Source organism: Macaca mulatta, chromosome 13, assembly GCF_049350105.2.
Source record: "Macaca mulatta isolate MMU2019108-1 chromosome 13, T2T-MMU8v2.0, whole genome shotgun sequence".
Classification (NCBI taxonomy): Eukaryota; Metazoa; Chordata; class Mammalia; order Primates; family Cercopithecidae; genus Macaca; species Macaca mulatta.
Genome location: NC_133418.1, coordinates 74832013 through 74853706, shown reverse-complemented (window position 1 = coordinate 74853706; position 21694 = coordinate 74832013). Strand labels below are relative to the sequence as shown.

Genomic DNA, 21694 nt, shown 5'->3' with positions numbered 1-21694 from the left:
TGTAGACTATGGAATAAAGCCATAATAAAAAGATAAGCGTATTTGACCCCATAAATAACAATTTTATGTTGCAAAAGCCATAGTATCATTAACAAAATGTAAATGACAAAGGAGGGGGGAAATATCTGTAGTACATATGATGGACCAAGAGTAAATACCTCTAAAATACAGAGTGTGTGTCACTAATAGGAAAAAAGACAAACAACCTACCAGAAGTATGGAGAAAAATACACACAAGCAAGTGGAGAAGAGATCTCAATGCTGGTAAGAATATTCTTAATAATTGTTTGATTGTTATTAGAAAGGAATCCAATAACATCTATTAAATTTTTTAAATAAATAAATTCTCTCAACCGTATATCACATCACTAATTTTAACGTTAATTCTATACCATTGTAAAATCTCACTTAAATATTTCATTCAATTGTTTTGTCTTTTTTCAACTACATTGTTGGTCCTTTGACAGTTTCCTGTGACTCTGTTTCTTTTTCTTATTAGTTCTCTCACCTTCCAAACTCTAATGAAGATTGAACACACTGGCTGAAAACTGTATGTTTTATGTATAATTAGAAAAAAAAATTTGTAAGTTGATAAAATTTCAAGGGCAAACTAGGTTGAATCTAATCATTAAAGTGTGAAAGCCAAGAACTGTGGCTCACAACTGTAATCGCAGCACTTTGAGAGGCTGAGATGGGGGATTGCTTGAAGCCAGGTGTTCAAGACCAGCCTGGGAAAGAGAGCAAGACACTGTCTCTAGAAAAAATTAAAACAAACATTAGTTGGGCATAGTGGTGCACACCTGTAGTCCTAGCTACTCAAGAGTCTGAGGTAGGAGGGTCACTTGAGTCCAGGAGTTTAAGAATACAATGAGCCACGATCATGTCACTGCCCTCCAGCCTGGGAGACAGAGCAAGAAAGTGAGAGACCCTCGATTTTAAAGTTTTGAGTAAAAGTGCTAAGCAAGGGGGCTGAACAGTGACATTAACGTCGCATATTTCTTTATAAAATATTTTAACTCACTATTTCTCTAACCTTAAACCTTTGTAATATCTTCAGTATAAAGGATAAATGTAATATTTATTTCATTAAATCAGAAATCACTTTTTGTGTGCTTGGGAGAATTTGGATCAATGTACAATAATTAAAATATTGTATCTGCTTTCCCTATGCTTCAAGGTAATATGTCACTTAATCCCAATGACTAAAGTCACTAAGCTATTTAAAGTTAACTGAGTCATCAGTCTGCAGTTTGATTCATTTGGATGCCTTATTTACATCACCATCATCTGACACCCACAGTATTGCAAATAGTTGACAGCTAACTTGGGGCTCTTTTTTCAATTCAGAGTACTTGTAGAAATTTCTAGGGTGCTTTTCAGTCCTGTTGCTATTGGAATTGAAAAGGGTCTCATTACTCAGGCACAACTTTCCATAATTGTCAAGCAGAAGAAAGCCACATAGGCAATAAATGAGAAAATCAGTTTCAAAACTAGGGAGCCCAGAGAGTCTGTATATGTTTTTCATCAAAATGTATTACATTCCAGAAAAATGCAAGAAGAGTTATATTTTGAAATGTAGATGATATTCCTTATTAACTGATTTCTACTCAACTAAGCTTCTTGATACCAAAATAGCTTCTCTTCCTGGGAGCTCATTGACTACAACACCCAAAAATATATACATCCAGAAATCACTTTTCTTAAGATCACTTTCCTTTTATATATATAGAAATTTGAATAATCTATCTTTACAGAAAATGAGTTTTATTCCACAAAATCCTTAAGGCTTGAAACTAGAAATTTTTTGAAAACCTGGTTTATAGTAAGACAAAAATGGCAACATTATAGCTAGAGTAATGAGGAGTATAAGTGTGAATGAGTGTGAATGTGTGTGCATGTGTGTGCATGTGTGTACATGTGAATATTGCACCATTCCTTCCAATTGTCTATCAGAAGTTGCTGAGGTTGCTGGGCATGGTAATTCATATCTGTAATCCCAGTGCTTTGGGAGGCTGAGTCGGGGAGTAATGCCTGAGGCCAACAGTTTCAGACCAGCCTGGGCAACAAAGGGAGGAGATTCTGTCTCTACAAAAAATGTAAAAAATTAGCCCCGCATTGTGGTGCATGCCTGTAGTCTCAGCTACTGGGGAGACTGAGGTGGGAGGATCACTTGAGCCCAGCAGTTTGTGGTGCAGTGAGCCATAATTTCGGCATGACACTCCTGCTGGGCAATAGAGAACCTAATTAAAGAAAATGCTGAAGTCATTCTTCCCTTCTCTTCCTTTTTACTTTCCTTTCCTTTTTCCTTCCCTTTCCTTTCTCTTTTCCTTTCCTTTTTCCTTTCGTTTCCTTCCTCCCTTCCTCCTTTCCAAATTAATAGGTAAAGCCAAGCTATTAAATAGTTCTAGGAAAACTTTAGCAATAACTTGGGTGTGAACTTACTTAAGTATCAAAACCCTCATCAAAACCTTCTTTCTTACTTTCTTCCATATATTTTAACATTACTCAATCGTCAACTGTGATGCTTAACACAGCTACTATGACTTCCCTGCAACACCTATATTTTGTTTCTTATTTTATTTAGTTAACAACTACTACTTTTACTATTATTCTATGGTAGTTGCTGTGCTGTACACTTTACACATAAATTTTATCTAATTTATTCCTTATAACACTCTGTGGTGTAGGTATTATCATTACAGGAAAGAAAACTGAGTCTCAAAGAGATTAGGCTATTTAGACTTTATAAATGGCACAGCCAAAATTCAAACTCAGGTCTGTCTATGGCTACTAACATTTTATATACTCAGTGTATATGCATTTACCACTGTGGATCAATTTGTTATTGTTTCTGATTTTATTCCTGCGTTAAGAGTAAAAACAGTTAGCTCTTTAGGTGTATTTTCTAAGCAGTTGCCCAGTTCTACCCCTTCCAGCCACATTCCTCTTCACCTGCTGCCAACTCTCTGCCCTTTGCTGTGGGAGTTAACATTCCCACAGAATCTTCGAAAAGCAGTGAAGAGTGGTAAAAAGAATATCAAATTATATATTAGGTTCTAGTCTAGGTCCTGTACCTAACTTTTTGAGTGACAGTTCGCAGTTCATTAACCTCTGCTAACATTCTTTTATCAGAAACATGATAATGACACATAAATTACTGTGGGCATCAGATCAGGTAGGGCATTCAATATGAAAGTATCTGAGGAGGATGAGGACTTTGTAAAAACAGTGATCATCTGATTGTTTTCTCTACATCTTCCACACAAAAGGTACTGAATCAGCAGCTGTCCCAACAATTACACAGTTCTGCAATATGTACCACACACAGTGTCTCAATCAGCTGTGGCAGTGACCATCAAGGACATTATCTCCCTGGGAGTAGTTGTATTTGAGGACTTCCCTTCATGAATGGAAGCCTTGTGAATTCAGGTGGCAAAAATGGTCATTTGCATTGTAGGGCATGCTGTTTCAGGCCATTCATTGTGGTGCTGCATGTGGAGCTTGTTTCTTTTTTTCTGTGAGACATTCTATCTTTAATGGATCAGTGCTCTCTGGCTCCTACGGTTGGAGTGAATTATATTTCTCTCTCTTTCAAAATTTTATTATGGTATTTTATGTTTTAGGTGTCATAAAATCAATCATCTAAGACTATTCTTTGGTAATAAATAGCTGACAGCAAGGCTTATTATATTGGTAAAAACTCCTTTGATTAGGTTTCATTGTTTCTTTCTAAAATTGTTAAGTCAATTTTCCCCTACTTCCTTCCCTGCTCTGGAATTGCACAGTGTACTCTGGATGAAATCCAAAGTAGACTTTCCACTGTAGAGTTGCATGCTGTGTCCTAGGTGTACCCCTCCTCCACCACGGTGCCTGCACAGCATCTATATAAACCAGAGTCATTCTGTGTAATGGGGCAGTGTATGATTTTCCTGATTTAGAACTGGGTCTGTTCGCTTTGGGTGATCATCTTTATATTCCTGTCATGAAGCTACTGCTGTCTCTATTTTCTTTTGTTGGGAAAAGATCATATTATTTTTGGTGAAAGAACAATAGCTAAGGTGAAAGATTAGACAACTTCCCCTCTGAGCCCATTAGAGAGAAGTGTGTCAAGTCTAGCATTAGGAAATATGAAAGACAAGGCATCCATCATGGTGGGGAGGCTGTGTGGGTAGGTGTGCCTGGTAAGTCACGCTGCTGGGAGTATTCCTCAGTGTCCTAGGAAGGAAGCAGGAAAGTTAATCATTTCTTCTCTCAAAAGCACTCTCCCTTTCTCTCTCTCTCTTTTTGTTTAGTATAAAAAGCCTAATTTTTTTTTCCTCCACAAATAAAATAAGAAGAGCAGAGGATATGTGCTCTCCTCCTACCACAGGAACCTAAATTTATCCAGCTAAAGCATTGCTCCTGTCTTAGTAGCTAGTGAGGAAAGTTTTATGCTGATAGAATTTAGAAATACTTTGAAAAACTTGCTAGATGCTAAAGTATCCATCAGTAACATTTCCTTTTCTTGTTTGGGGATATTTCCATTTATGATATGGTTTACTATTTAGTTAATTTGCTGGTATTACTAATAAAAGCTAATTTATATTATCAAAGCTTAGACTATGTTAAGTGCTTTAGATGCATTGTCTCATTTTTATCAGTACAGCAATGTCATGAGTATTGAACACTATTCCTTTCATTTTGCAGATGTAAAAAGTTGAGTACACAGAGATTCAATGATTTGCCTCTAATTACACAGTAGGTGGCCGAATTGAGATTTGAACACAGGCATTGGGATTTCTCAAGTTTACTCAATGAAACAAAATATTTTAGTGTGTCCTTAGATGTGAGAACATCAGTATTTTTCTTTCTCCTATTTTTTCTTTTTTTTTTTTTAGTGTAATTAATGGCTTCTGGCTGTACTGGCATCTTTAATACATCATTTTTAACCTGGAAAATTAATAAAGTATTCTGGTCTATGCTATTATATTGCCAGTGCCAGGCTTCTTATAACATTTTGTTTATGACTAAGGAGCAACTCATGATGAGAGTGATCTAATCGACAAGTTACTGTGTTGAGATGAGAGCTGAAGGCTAAAGCCAAATGTAGCATTTGCTGCTCCGTGGAGCATATGCGCCAACAATGGAAGCATATTGGCTCCTCACGGAGGCAGCATGTCCTGTAGATGGGAATTCAGAATATGCTGGCTTATCTCTGATGTCATCTGAGCAAATGTAATTAATGAAGTACCAAGAAAACGCCACAGGAAGCCAATTTCATTATCAAAACAGGTATTTGACACAAATTACAAGACAACCTGACTTTATCCTTCCTGGATTTAATGTTTTTGTGAGAGATAAACTTACCTTATATTTTTTCTAAACTTGTGCTACATTCCTCCCTTCAAGGTGGTTAAATATTTCAGAGCATGGATGTGCATCTTGTTGTCTTCTTCCAAAGCTCAACAGGACATGTGCCATACTGTTAAAAGGCTCTTATATTTTAGCATCTTCCAATAAGAAATTGCGATGTGAAACTGGTTATTAATGCTCTAAGGCTGGATACATACAGCTTGCCTAAAAACTTATGCTGTACTCATTACTGAACAGAGTTTTCTGTTTCTTATTGTAGTAGGTTTCTGTATTAGCAGCCATCTATTTTTTACAGACTTCAGGTAAATGCTTAATCTCCCTTAGCAAACTCACTTATATGCTAAGTAATTATTTTAAGTGGCCAATCATATGTTAGTTAAGACATTTTAATACAGCCCATTCTCTCTAATGCCTAAAGAGACTGTGCTGATTTTTTACTCTGATCAAATGCGCAATGCCTTATGAAGGACCTCACCACAAGGCAGAATACTGCCTCCATTGGCACACAACCAATGCTAGTAGCAGTGGGTCCTTCACCTATCATTGGATGTGTCACAATTATTTGTTAAACCCTTAGTATGTGGTATGTGCCAGACACTGTGCCAAGCATTATGTATGAATCCTCTTTTTCCAATCTCATAATTAACCCTATTCTCCCCTATTTTACAGACAAGGAAACTGAGCATCAAAACTACTAAGTAACTTTCCCAAGATCAGGAAAGGGCTGCATCTCAAACTAGTTCTATATAATTACAAAGTCCTGGCCATAACTAATATTCATTTCTGGTGGCATGTCACAATTCTTTTAAAATGTTAAGAGCTTTTCTAAAGTGTGACAACCATTGTTTAAAAAAAAAGTCCAAACCTCACAAAAGGGTAAAAATAGTTCAATTAAATACAAATTCCTATATTCTAAAAAACAAAACAAAACAGAAAGACACATGTATATGCACACACATACACACACACACACAAAATACCTTTTGCTCGTGATTTTGTTTCCTGCTGGACTCCTGGTAGAAACTAATTTTGTTCAATAAAAACTGGTTGCTGGGAAAGTTGATCTCAACTTAACCAAACAAAGATAGGCTTCTTCCTGCCTCTGGTCCCCTGGCGTTCCATTTCTTAGGGCATTTGTAATTTCAAATACTTTATCTGTCCCTTTGATGTGTAAATATGCAGGACTTGGGAGCCATCTCTTTGTAATATAAACATCAAAGAAGATAGCACCCCTATCTCCTAATTTCTGTGGGAAGGGTAGGAGCCTAACTTCAGTGGGCTCTTGGCTCCAAATTGTTAAACTACCCCCTGTCATGAAAACATGAGATACTTTGTTTACATTTCCTTTGGGTGAAGCCCATTTGCAAGCACACTTGGTCCCAAATCCATCCATCCTAGCAATTAAATATTCTCCATCCTTCTTGTTTGTTTGTTCTCAGTGAGTTGTGCTCAGGCTGAACTCTGGCCCACCTCCCCTATTGCGATAGCCTTCACTAAATCTTCCTTGCCTGTTTAACTTTGTTCAATGTAATTTTTAATCTGACTTTACTGCCTTCAGAAAAGCAGGGGGAAAGTGAATAAAAATGACATGTGATTTTGTCATTTGTCATAAAATGGCTACTTTAACCATGTACCATTTACTTTTACTCCAGTGTTCTGAATAATTAACTATATATGGAAAAAACATTTCCTACACCAGCATGTTGCACCCTGAAACCCAGCTAGCACATCGGTTTCCAACTCCACCTGCCCCATCCTGCACCTGAATGACGAGCTGAGCCCTCAGCACTGATTCTGGCCTGGTACTCAGGAGATGCTCTAGATGTTCCCTCAAATGGAACACTCATTGCCACAGTTTTTCTGGCTGCAGCTCAAAATCCTCCATTTTGATAGCAATGTGTTGCCTATTATGGGCTAATTAAAGTCACTTTTGAATAATTACATAATAAATAACACACATTTAAATGTAGAACAAAATTATTTTCTAGTCAAGCTCTAAAAATATGATCTAGCAAGATAGTCCTTTAAATGATCGTGATACTTACTTAATGAAAAGATGCACCTTGTTCAATATACATATCTTTATTCCTAATGTGGTTAATGATATCAATTCAATAGAAATCCCTTGATCTTTTCTCAAAACAGCACACCGAAAAACCACTCAAATTGCATGGTAATTGCAACAAATTTAGCTTAATGAATAGTAATACATGTAAAGAATATGACATGAAATTATTTAAATGAACTTTTGAAAAATCGATTCTGTATTTGTGAGGTGCCTGAATTTTAGAGGAAAAACCTTCTGCATTCCAAGAAATTATAAGCCCACCTCTTCTTAACTAGAGAATACACCTGCTCTCTCATACTGCATGACATGACTTAATCTCTCTGAATCTCTCTGAATCTCTTTAGCTATGAAAATGCTTCATAGTTTCACAAAATAATGACAAGGAATAATGTTTGTAAAGGACTGAGAACACAGAATAAATCTTCACCAAACACTAGTTATTATTGCTATTTATCAGTGCTTATATAATCTGAACCTTGATCAACATGATTCCTCTGACAGGCAATCAACCGTTCTTTTGAGTGGTTGTACTGATGACCTCACCTCTTGTGTTCCAGCTAAAGAGATGCCACAAAAATGGGTGATGCTTTTATTTTTCCCTATGACCAATGAGATATTTTATTATTCAAGGGAGTTTTTCTTTTCCAAGTTTGATAAAAGTTTAATTGATTTGAAAGTGGCTAATATCCCATTAGCTACCCATCCCTTAACCACTCATAGAGAATCTTAGCACTGTAAATCTAACAGGAAATTGTCCTTCCTAAACAGGGCTCCCAGAAAACAGGAAGCAGGTCCAATTCCCTTTGTAACAAATGATAAATTAGAGTTATTTATTAGGGACCTCCTACAGCAAAGAGGGTCATTATCTTCATTTAAGATCTTGAGTATCAACATAAAACTCACCTTTTACAAACTTCTTCAGGAGTTTTGAGAAAGGGTTCTATTCAGAAGAGGGCCCCCAAACTAAGAGATACTGAGATGATTAAAGACCTTCTTGGAACTTAAGTGGTTTTGCAGTGTTGCCATTTTGTCAATTTACTAAGTGGATCTAAAATGTAAAATTTCAAAGACATGTTTTACAAAAATTTGATTCCTGTGAAAAACGAAGTCTTGGAAAATACGTGTTTGTGTGTGTGTGTGTGTGTAAAAATAATAATAGTAATAACAGCAAACACTCATATAACACTTATTTTGAGCAAAACATTTTTCTATAACACACTTTTCATATATTAACTCCAGCAATCACATATCTAGGCTGAGAAAAAAAATCACAGAAGGTGTAAATGTTTTGTGAGAAAAATTATGAAAAAAAATGTTATCTCTCATGTGTCTAGGCTTCTTAAACTGGGCAGCCTAGGACAATAGTGACCTGTGACCTTGTTACCAATAGCTGGTTCATATTTCTACCTGTTCACTAACAGCTGGGGTTCAGTTAGCCCTCCTCAATCACATCGCCAATATTTTGTATTCTGAATCCATTCTTTTGTATTCTGAAACTAATTATATCAATGTGAAGTTATCATCCTATGCTAACTGTGCAGGACAGTGTGGCTGAAACAAGTATAATTGAGTTCCATGTGTTCCCACCCAGGAGGTTGACCCTGATCTAGTTTTAACACGTACAGTTCCCATCAGGAAGCCTGAGTGGTTTCATCAGTGGCCCACCAATTTTCAGCCAGGAAAAGTAACAACAATATGTAAAAGGGAAAATAGCTTGGAATTTCTTTTGTATAACTGAACTGGGGGAAAAAGCCACCATTTATGTTCTACTTCACGTCAGACATTGCAATAAATGCCTTCAATATATTAATTAATATAGAACTGAAAGTATAAACTCTCTATTTTTGCTCCCAGAGCTTAGCAGAGCACTGGGTATATAGCGACACTCAATAATTGATCAATGACGAAGCTGACAACCCACCAAATATATAACTTCCCTGTTTATTAAGAGTTCTGAGTGGAACCACAGGTAATTCCAATTTATCAAATATTTGATAAAAGGAACAATTTACTAGTACTCAAGATGATGCTAGATTTTTCCAATTTCTTCCACTAACAGCTTTAGGAAGGTACCTAAATAAGGAACATAGCACATTTTCAGAGAAAAAGCCATTTTTGGAAGGTGGGGGAGGGTCAGAGTGATTAGAAAACTCATGAGTAAATACTTAGGGAGAGTGAGGTACCCAGAAGATTTGGGCAACACACCTATAAAGGTAACGGTGCATCTCCTTACAAAGATTTGTTTTCACTTGCCCAAGGACTAGCAAATGTGCATAGAAGATATGTCTTTCAGAATATTTACCTCAATATGTTAGTTTTATAAAAAGCCACTATCCCAAAATACAGCCTAATATGCAAAATAATTTTTATTAAGATATTTCTAACATCTAATAGCATCTACAATTATCCAATATCTAATAACAGCAGCAGCTATAATTATTGTCTATTATTTTACATTTGCATTCAAGATGAATTGCAAGCAGGGAAAAGAGATTTAAGAAAACCAGTACATTAGGAAACAATGAGCTGCAGGAGGGGCAGCCTATGATGGAGCATTATTCAGATTTAGGATTCAAAACAAAAACAAACAGAAAAATGCAACCCCTATTCCAAGAAAAAAGTTGAAAAAATAGAAAAACATCATATAAACTAAGAATTTCATTAGAAGCTATCACATAAATAGAACCAATTTCTGCCAAAAGAGTCACCTCCATATGAAGCATGAAAGACAGACTTGAAAAAAAAGTAATAGGGAGTTGGACAGAAAAGGCTAATGTAGAAAGAGATTTAACATCAGAAATTGAAAGAGACATGATTCATGGCATACATTATCAAGACCAGGGGAGATAAGATCACAGGACAGGTTTACAGTGAATGATCCCATTATCACAGAATAATCTGAAGTTCTTGCTTTAACAGGAACTGATAAATTGAAAACTGAAGAGTGAGGAGGGACATGGAGGGACACGTGGAAAGAGAGGAGAAAAAGTTAAAGGAGGCTTGGTGCAAGAGTGTTAAAGTAGCTGTCGTTAGATGGAATCCGTAGCTGGTGTGTTTTTCATTTTGGGCAACAGACTTTGGTGCGGTAGAACAGAATTAAAATTGACAGAACAAGTCCATGCAGGCAGCAAGAAAAACAGGGTTCCTGCTTCCTGGAGTTTACCTTCTTGTGGGGAGATTCAAGCTATACATTAATGAATGAAAAACAAATAGATAAGTAAACATGATTCTTTCAGGTAGTGATACTGTGGTAAAGAAAACAAAGGCAGAAAGATTCCCTGGAGTATGGCAATTAATAAGCTGCTACTCACTTTCCATTGTGCTATGATATTTAACAAAGCAGACAAAATTCGGGTGAACAAGGAGAAGACGATGGCAAAAGGGTCACCCCATCCCCCTTTTCTCTCCTCTCCTCTATCTTCTTCCTCCACTATCTTGTTCTTAGGTCTAGTGTCACCAGAGCAAAAGGCAGTAAACTAGTCTATAAGGAATGGTTAATCAGACCTACAAGCTATGGCTCAAAGAACTGGATCATTCAGCTGAGCTCAAGAAGAAAAAGTGACAATTGTAAGTGCAATTAGTTACTGTGATTCACTAGGTACTCAAGGTAAGGATTCTGCAAGAAAGGTATGATAGCTTATACTTAGACAGTAAAAGACGGATTCAGCAAGACCTGTAATTAGTAAGAACTTCAACAGTTTTCATCACTGTATTAATACTGTGTAAAATACTGAAAAAACAGACTAACCTCAAGAAAACAGTAATTGGGAAAACAAAATTAACTACACATAACACACACCCCAATATACAAAGACCAGACTTTGTTACATGGACAATTCATGCTAGAGGATCTCAGAGAAGAGCTAGAAAAAAGAATGTCCTCGTATGAAAGATTAACACCAGGAAGGTTGGACATGTGAGCATAGAAGAAATGGGGAAGGTAAATTTGAGGGTGGGAAAAGGCAGAGAGATGGGACTGATATAATGACAGAAAAGCAATAGCAATGATTTTCTTTTTTTGTTGTTGTTGTTGCTAACTAACAGAGAGATTAAGCATACCAATGAAAACAAAGGCAAGATTGTAGTAAAGGGGCCTGGGATAGTGCCATGTGACTATATCTGTCACGACAACCAAGAGGGAATGATTGCAGAGGTCAATGAGCTGGGAGAATGGAATGGATGATCGTGAGAGAGCTGATCATTGTGAATGACAGATGTTTCTGGGGGCTGAGAATCCTGACTGGCACTGTGCAGCCTGGAGGAAAGAGGACCAGAGCATACCCAGCCTGGTCTCCCACGCCCTCTCCTGTTGCGAGGTGACTGCAGAGCTCTTCCCCCTTCCCTGGCACTCAGCAGCTGCTCTCTAAGCGCTAGAGTCAGTAGTTAAAATCAGTGGGGGAAGTGATCTTCAAATATTCAAAACGAGATGCACGATACACATCCCGATTTACTCTAAAGAGCAGATTTACTCTAAAAATTTACTCTAAAATGTATTCTTCACAAGAATGCAAATTCATTGCTTTCTTGTGACATGAAATTCTCCTGGGATTCCAGGTGACGTCAATAGACACCACTAGCAGACAGTGGCTAGTCCATATCCACCTCACTGATTTTGTTAATGCAAACAATATTATTATTATTATTATTATTACTACTACTACTACTACTATTTTGAGACAAAGTCTCACTCTGTCACCCAGACTGAAGTGCAGTGGCGTGATCTTGGCTGACTGAGACCTCTGCCTCCAAAATTCAAGTGATTCTCCTGCTTCAGCCTCCCGAGTAGCTGGGATTACAGGTGCACACCACCACCCCTGGCTAATTTTTGTATTTTTGGCAGACACGGGGTTTTGGTATGTTGGCCAGGCTGGTCTCGAACTCCTGACCTCAAGTGATCTGCCTGACAGGTTCGCAAAGTGCTGGGATTACAGGCGTGAGCCACTATGGCCAGCAAAGAATATTATTGGATTTAAATACTGCTTTCCAAAAACAAAACAAAACAAAACTAATGGAAATGAGCCTAACACTTGAGATTATGAATATCTGGAGTCAAATCTAGGCTCTGCTTCATTTATTTTTCAGGGTCTACAGCCACCACTTAATGGTATAAGGGCTGTATGGTAATATTATTTATGTGTTAGTCACATCAGAAGATGCAAACATATCATAAAGAAGTAAAATGCTTCAGCTTGAATTTTAGGGAAACAAGGCAAGAATCAAATATTTCTCTATTAAATATATCAAGGACTCTACCTGCTGTTTGTTTTACTACTGCCATAATACTCTCACTTCCAAAATTGAGAAATATATCACTTAAGGTAATTTGCTGGCAGAGTGAGTGGTGGGGACTTTTTGTCAGCAGAAAGGTCAAATAATTTTGCACAATGTGCTGCAATTTTTTAGCTTTATAATTTTACTATGAGTGACCCAAGGGAAAGCTCATTATACTGTTCCACACAAAAATTATGTTGTGAGCTAATGGAAAGTGAACAGTAAGGTAGCAGCCTTGTGTGCTATACCCACTGCTTTTTCTGAAATACATAATCTTGGCGTGTTTTGTTTTTAATTTTTTTCAATAAATGTAGAAAAATTTATGTAAAAAGTAAGAGTCCTCATCTTACAATCAACCATTGTATAGGAGGGTAGCCTTCTAGACATGAATGTAAGGCCCTTCTAAGGAATATAACATGCAACAAAGATTCACAGTAAAGCCAAGGAAGTAAGAAAAAAAAGTCGACTAACCTAACCCACCTGAGCTCGGCTCACAGGGGTCAATGTCCTCATCATCACTGGGACACTCTGCTGAGGCCACAAGGATGTCATCTGTGGTCTGCAAAAGAAACATATTCAGTAGATTAATTTAAAGAGTCCTAACAGACTCTCTCATCTTTGTCTCATTGACAAGTGAAACACAACTTGTTTATCAATAAACCAAATTTACCATTTCCCTTTCTAAAGACACAGAGTTTAAATTTTAGATCCTTCATAGAAGTAACTGCCTATTTGTGAAAACTTGATTACACCTTAGTTTACGTGAGGACGTAGAAATGGTGACAGCCAACTTGTCGATACCTATCCACTCAAATGCAGATAGAAGCTGCACACAGTATCATACAGAGGTTTAAAACAACCTGGGAGAAACAGATGATTTGACATGTATTACAGCCTGGAGAGCTACAACGTATGCATCAGTGGGCTTTATGTAGTACTTGTGCTTGGCCTCCTAAAAGCAGAATAGCCATAACCTTTTACATTCACGACTACGTAGAGTTTGATGAATCTTTGAGATATAGCTTGTTATTGTAGGAAACACAGATTAAGTAGAGAATTAGATAGCTCTTTCATTGGTGCACAAAGGCAAGGAAATACAATCCATTTAAGACACTTTTCCATTTTCATTATGATTTCACACTTGAAGCTCATTTTTGTAATGTTCAGATAGCAGGTATTTCTTCCCCATCATCCCTTTCATCATTATAGTTTCGTAATAAATGAAAAGTGCATTCAAAGTGGGGGAGGGGAAGAGGTGACAGTTTTCTCTGTGACATTCTAGTTGCTTCACTGCGCTTATAGCAAAAAAGATAACTATCACTGTAATAAAAAGCAGAGTGTGTAAATCCTAGCAGTTAGTCACATAATCAACACATTGATAAGCACGAAAGGTTGTTCTTTATTGCCGCTTACAAGCTGCAGTAAATTCAGCATAGATACTGCATGGAATTTGTAAAGGCTTATATCAGAGTTGGCTGTGCTAAAGTAAAACAGAGATTCCAATGTATACAAATAAATAAAAATATCTCATTACATTTACTAAGGACTAAAGAGATCAGAATTGTTCAAACAATACTCAGAACTGCAACATTGATACAGTTCTCATTTAAAGGTGGAATTAAAATAATATAGAAAACAATAAAGGTCTTCAAAGAAAAAGCAGAAATACGATATGAGCACCTAATATTAAAGGAGCACCTAATATTGCACAGATTAAAGTGTAACTAAATAATTTTTAGGAAAGTTGTGGCATTTTGAAAAATGGAGACAAGGGGTGATGTACTTTTATAGAAAGTATTAGGCTTAAAAACCTTTCAGGTGCAGGGTCTTTAAGAACAAAGAATTTGTTCAGATGCAAATGCTTTACAATATAACTTTAAATAAACAGAAACCTTTAAACAGCATTTTAGATGGTTTCCTGTTACTCTGCTCTTAATTCTGAGACAATTGGGAGAGTTTCTGGATTTATGCATTTTGCTGCTGCTATTTTAGAAAGGGAAGTTAAAAATACTGGTTTTCCGGGAAGTGTAAGTCTTTTTTTTTAATTGTTGAATTTATTGACAAAGTTATTCATAATATTCTAACTTTTCATTCTTCAGTGTTTGTGGCATTTGCAGTGCTAACTCCCCTTTCATGCCTGATATTTGATAATTTGTGGGCATTCTCTCTTTTTTTTACTATTATTATACTTTAAGTTCCGGGATACATGTGCAGAATATGCAGGTTTGTCATATAGGTATACATGTGCCATGGTGGTTTGCTGCACCCATCAACCCGTCATCTACATTAGGTATTTCTCCTAATGCTATACCTCCCCTAGACCCCCACCCTCTGACAGGCCCCAGTATGTGATGTTCCCCTCCCTGTGTCCATGTGTTCTCATTGTTCAACTCCCACTTATGAGTGAGAATATGGAGTGTTTGGTTTTCTGTTTCTGTGTTAGTTTGCTGAGAATGATGGTTTCCAGCTTTATCCATGTCCCTGCAAGGGACGTGAACCAATCCTTTTCATGGCTGCATAGTATTCCATGGTGTATATGTGCCACATTTTCTATATCCAGTCTGTCACTGATGGGCATTTGAGTTTGTTCCAAGTCTTTGCTATTGTGAATAGTGCTGCAATAAATATACATGTGCATGTGTCTTTATAGTAGAATGATTTATAATCCTTTGGGTATATACCCAGTAATAGGATTGCTGGATCAAATGGTATTTCTGGTTCTAGATCCTTGAGGAATCACCACACTGTCTTCCACAATGGTTGAACTAATTTACACTCCCACCAACAGTGTAAAACCATTCCTATTTCTACACAACCTCCAGCATCTGTTGCCTCCTGATTTTTTAATGATCGCCATTCTAAACGGCATGAAATGGTATCTCATTGTCATTTTGATTTGCATTTCTCTAATGACCAGTGATGATGATTTTTTTTTTCATATGTTTGTTGGTCGCATAAATGTCTTCTTTTTATTTATTTATTTATTTATTTATTTATTATTATACTTTAAGTTGTAGGGTACATGTGCATAACATGCAGGTTTGCATCCCATTACTGGGTATATACCCAAAGGATTATAAATTATGCTGCTATAAAGACACATGCACATGTATGTTTATTGCAGCACTATTCACAATAGCAAAGACTTGGAATCAACCCAAATGTCCATCAGTGACAGATTGGATTAAGAAAATGTGGCACATATACACCATGGAATACTATGCAGCCATCAAAAAGGATGAGTTTGTGTCCTTTGTAGGGACATGGATGCAGCTGGAAACCATCATTCTTAGCAAACTATCACAAGAACAGAAAACCAAACACCGCATGTTCTCACTCATAGGTGGGAACTGAACAATGAGATCACTTGGACTCAGGAAGGGGAACATCACACACTGGGGCCTATCATGGGGAGGGAGATTAGAGACTTAAATGTTAGACCTAATACCATAAAAATCCTAGAGGAAAACCTAGGTAGTACCATTCAGGACATAGGCATGGGCAAAGACTTCATGTCTAAAACACCAAAAGCAACGGCAGCAAAAGCCAAAATTGACAAATGGGATCTCATTAAACTAAAGAGCTTCTGCACAGCAAAAGAAACTACCATCAGAGTGAACAGGCAACCTACAGAATGGGAGAAAATTTTTGCAATCTACTCATCTGACAAAGGGCTAATATCCAGAACCTACAAAGAACTCAAACAAATTTACAAGAAAAAAACAAACAACCCCATCAAAAAGTGGGCAAAGGATATGAACAGACACTTCTCAAAAGAAGACATTCATACAGCCAACAGACACATGAAAAAATGTCTTCTTTTGAGAAGTGTCTGTTCATATCCTTCACCCACTTTTTGATGGGGTTGTTTATTTCTTGTAAATTTGTTTAAGTTCCTTGTAGATTATGGATATTAGCCTTTTGTCAGATGGAAGGATTGCAACAATTTCCTCCCATTCTGTAGGTTGCCTGTTCACTCTGATGATAGTTTCTTTTGCTGTGCAGAATCTCTTTAATTAGATCCCATTTGTCAATTTTGGCTTTTGTTGCCATTGCTTTTTGTGTTTTAGTCATCAAGTCTTTGCCCATGCCTGTGTCCTAAATGGTATTGCCTAGGTTTTCTTCTAGGGTTTTTTATGGTTTTAGGTCTTATGTTGAAGTCTTTAATCCATCTTGAGTAAATTTTTGTATAAGGTGTAAGGAAGGGGTTCAATTTCAGTTTTCTGCATATGGCTAGCCAGTTTTCCCAACACCATTTATTAAATAGGGAATCCTTTCCCCATTGCTTGTTTTTGTCAGGTTTGTTAAAGATCAGCTAGTATTCAAAGAATTAGAAAAAAAACATTTTAAATTTCATATGGAATCAAGGAAGAGTTCATATAGCCAAGCCAATCCTAAGCAAAAAGAACAAGGCTGGAGGCATCATGCTACCTGACTTCAAACTATATGACAAGGCTACAGTAACCAAAACAGCATGGTACTGATACCAAAACAGATATATAGACCAACAGAATACAACAGAGGCCTCAATGTAACTCTTAATGTCAGTGAAGATCATTAGCAATTGGCATGATAATCATGTAGGTATCTTTTTAAAGAAAAAGCTTTAAAAGCAAAGACCCATTCTCCTTTTGGCACAACTAAATCTTGCTGGGTAATATACAAACAGACTTGATAATGACAAGTTTTTGAATTATGTAGTCTTGCCAGTCAATTGCTCCAATTCACTCCAGAGGAGATAATCAACTTTTTTTTTTTTTTTTTTTTTTTTTTCCCCCCTGGGACCAACATCTAGTGGAAAGCTACTTTTATTCTCAATTTCAAATTAATTTCAAGGCTACAGATAATTTCTCATTTTCTTTGAGGAATGTTAAATATATTGATGAAATCAATATTGTGTTGTTGTTCCTATTGGTGTTTTATTCTCATTAGAGGTAGGAGGATGTAAATAAATTCTTTTTTTTTTTTTTTTTTTTGAGACTGAGTCTCGCTCTGTCCCCCATGCTGGAGTGCAGTGGCGCGATCTCGGCTCGCTGCAAGCTCCGCCTCCCGGGTTCACGCCATTCTCCTGCCTCAGCCTCCCGAGTAGCTGGGACTACAGGCGCCCGCCACCGCGCCCGGCTAGTTTTTTTGTATTTTTTTAGTAGAGACGGGGTTTCACCGGGTTAGCCAGGATGGTCTCAATCTCCTGACCTCGTAAATAAATTCTTTAGGCCAATGGCTCTCACATTAGCAGTGATATTGCCACTTTTTCCTTCCTCCACCTGGAGGGACATTTGGTAATGTGTGGAAATATTTCAGGTTGTCACAGTTGGAATCGTGAAGTCTGCTACTATAGTTTCCTATTTTTGACTGCTAAGTATTATTTTCTCTCCTCCTTCTCCTCCTCCTCCTCCTTTTCTTCCTCCTCCTTTTCCTCCTCCTCTTCTTACTCCTCCTCCTCTTCCTCCTCTTTCTCTTCCTTTTCCCCTTCCCCTTCTTCTTCTTCTTCAAGCAAGGTCTCAACTCAGTCTCACTGTGTTGCCCAGGCATATCTAGAACTCTTGGCCTCAAGCAATACTCCTACCTCAGCCTCCAGGAGTGCTGGGATTACAGGAATGAGCTACCACAGAATGCCTGAATATTATGAAATACACATGACAGTTTGAAGACAACAAAGAATGATCTAACCTGAAATGTCAATAATGCCAAAGTTGAGAACCCCTGCTCAAAACATTTAAAAACAGTTCTGTGTCTTATTTTTCTCCTAAAAAGTGGACAGCATAATAGTATCTATTGTTACAAGGATTAAATTAGTACATGAAAAGTACGTAGAAGGAGACAGCACTGTAAATGTTTATTAAAACGTTCAATATTATTATCAACATTGTCTTCAATATTTCATGAATGTAACACCAATTTAATGTTTTTTGCACTATATTTATAAATAATATAATTATAGATATTAAACTGAAACTTGTACATATGAATTATTCTTAACTTGAGGTCTCACGTTAAAATTTGTATCAAAATACAGTAGCTATATTGGTATTTTTTTGAACTAAGTACCATCTTTTACTGTCTAGGTTCAAACTCTGACCTTTTAGAAGCCAAACATTAAATATAAACTTAAAAAAACGCTTCTTAAAAAAATCATGGGCTACAACTGTGTGACTCAGTGGGTAGTGTTTCACGCAGACTAAATTATTTAGGCAATACAAGTTAAGCCTTGTTTTAAAAGTTGACTTATTTTCTTTTGGAACAATTCTACACTAACCAGAAAGTGTGAGAATGTTCTCAGTGTTACCTTTGGCAAAACACAATTCCTAAAATAACAAAAGATGTCATACAATGGTACTTCCTATAGCCCTCTTATAGTAGAAAAAAATAACTACAAATGTGACTTTTTTGTAAAACTGTATTTTACTTTTTAATATAATTTCCCTGGTATAATGAAATACATTCTTGATTTTCATATATGTTTTTCCTCCAGAAATTAAAAACCAGCAACAATCTTGAGAATAAAAGATCTCAAATCAATAGATGGCTTGGCAAAAATCATCATCACAGTATGAAAAATCAGGAAGTGACTCAAGTGTAGGGGAAAAAATCAAATTTCACTTTAGAAGCTAAATTACCTGCACAATTTTCTAACCAAAGCTGTGTAATTTTAATTCACTGTGTTTGGAGCTGCCTCTCTATCACTTGCTGTTGAGAGAGTGGTAGAAAGAAACTCAAATATGTCACATTAATCAATTCTATTCTTTAGTATTTTTCTTGATGTTTATAACCTTTTTGAGAAAAGAGACAACCTGCTGAAAAAGATAGAAGTATGATCAAGCAGAAGCATTAGCTTTACATAACAGTCCATTTAGATGAGTGTCTCTAACTGTGCATTTAACCACCCACAGGTGAAAGTGCTATGCTTATCTTCCTTAATTCAGACTGGTCTGTACATGCACATGGTAAGCATCTCTTCTTGTTTAAAATGTGCACTAAAATTTAGGCCTCTATACTTTTAAGAAGAAAATGATTTGAACAGAATTCAAGAAATAAAGGCTCTAAAACTTAATCCATCCTTTTTTATATTTGAACACAAATATTTTATCGGGTTTGAGAAATACATCATCAGGATGGGGGCAAAATAATGTTCTTAATGCTTGGTAAGAAAGTAGACCAATTGATTTAATACTCAGGGATATTAAAAAGAGGGAGCATTCGGTTGGCTGGAATTTAGAGAAACACAGATGGAGTTTTGTTATTTTTTCCTCCCTTACAGGAAGCCTTTTATTTTTCAACATAATTAATGGTGGAATTTTCTGAATATGCATTTGCTGTCACTTTTAAAAGTATAGCCTAATTGAATATCTGTGTGGTAAAAATATACAAGGAAAGCATGAATAAATCCAGTATGTAATATTATATCCCTGCTAAGAATAGCATTCCAAGACTTTATTCCTTATGGTAAATAGCTTTCCTGAAGACTAATATATTCCAATGAAGACACTTACAGAAAACTATACTATTAAGACAAATCTGTTTTGTAAGGAAAAGAGCAATTTCCAATTGTGAAATAGGATATTCATCGTCAGTATATGATGCCCACAAATGAACCCTTGATTTATTCTAAAATGTTAATTGAAACTTTATTTCTAAACAGCAATAATGTATCCTGCTATATATCTAAATATAATGCCAAAAAAATTGCCTCAAACAATGACATAAGCATTGTATAACATTATTTAGCCTAATATTTAACTGTTGTGACTGATATTTAGACTGAATTGATAGCAACAATTAATGGGTCCAGGACAGTGCTAGCTGAAATATGATATCTTTGGTTAACTGATGGGCACTTGTTCTTGCTGACACTTTTCTATACATAAAGCTGCTTTGGAAGAGAGAGAGCTCTCAAATGTGGTTTTCACGACTGAATTTAACAGTTTCTCCAGAAAATATTCATCACTAGGTGGGGTTCCTTGAAAAAAGAAATTAACAGGATTCAGGATTAGTATCACAAATTCCCAAGTAAGGTCCAACCCATTGTACTGATAACCTACGGAGCAAGAATTTTCTAGGAGGTAAGGGAAGTCATAATTCTCACCGGAAGGAAAACCTGCAGAAAATAAGCCACTTGTAATGTGTATATAGGTATGATTACCAAATTGTAGTCTATTTGATTAAATCAAATCGGTAAAGAAATATATCAAATTGGTAATTTCAGTTAATCAACAATCCTATTAAGGTACAAGAGAAATTTAGAGGCTGCCTAGATCTTATTTTTGTCTCCACTGTCTCAATGAAGTTGCCTCGATTGACATCATAAAGATGTCAATTTCATGGCACACTATTTAATAAACATAAAAATAATAAACTGAGATCCAATATGTGGAGGATGAATTTTACCTCCAGCACTTGAATAACAAAGATAGTGAGGCCCAATTACTCAACAATGAATACAAAGCACCTCATCTATGCATAGCATTTTCTGATAGGCATAAAATATGCCCAGTACATATCAAGGTATAAATTGTGGTTCTGACATGCCAATAATTTATTGCTCCCTCTATGTTCTAAGGCAAATGAACAAATAACTCTTTAATACAAATAACAATGAAGTAAATTCAAATAGCTTATTTTCCTCAGAATGTAACAATGTTCCCATATCCATTACTTCATTTACAATTCACCAATAGCATCCTTATCTGGAATGCAGATGGAGGTACTATTATTCAGAGTGTTATAGTGAAGTGTCTGCTAAAAAAATACTCATCTGTACACTCATCTACCCAATTTGAATGTGTGAACACTGGCTTTCATGAATATGTAGGGCAAAGCTCAAATATCCCTGAAAACAGCCACTTTCACATTTCTTTAATGTTCTTTCCCAATTGATGCCCTAGGCTATTACAAAAAGTGACCATAAATCAGCTGTCTGCTTGGGAAAAAGGCAGACTTGAAAGCCATTCAATTTTCTTCAAATTTTTTTCAGCTGTTTAAAATGTATGCAATGGTTCCAGAACC

General features: G+C 36.4%; 1 protein-coding gene across 26 annotated transcripts in view; it reads right to left on the bottom strand.

The window, feature by feature from the left end:
• NRXN1 (neurexin 1) overlaps positions 1-21694 on the bottom strand; it is a 1126307-nt gene that overhangs the window by 11495 nt on the left and 1093118 nt on the right. For 14 of the 26 annotated variants that reach the window (XM_077958693.1, XM_077958703.1, XM_077958695.1 and 11 more), the window contains one exon: positions 13163-13250. In XM_077958693.1, the coding sequence (XP_077814819.1) occupies positions 13163-13250 (88 nt within the window). The remainder of the gene's footprint in view (positions 1-13162; positions 13251-21694) is intronic. The other 12 variants (XM_028832104.2, XM_077958704.1, XM_077958705.1 and 9 more) reach the window with 1 other exon arrangement.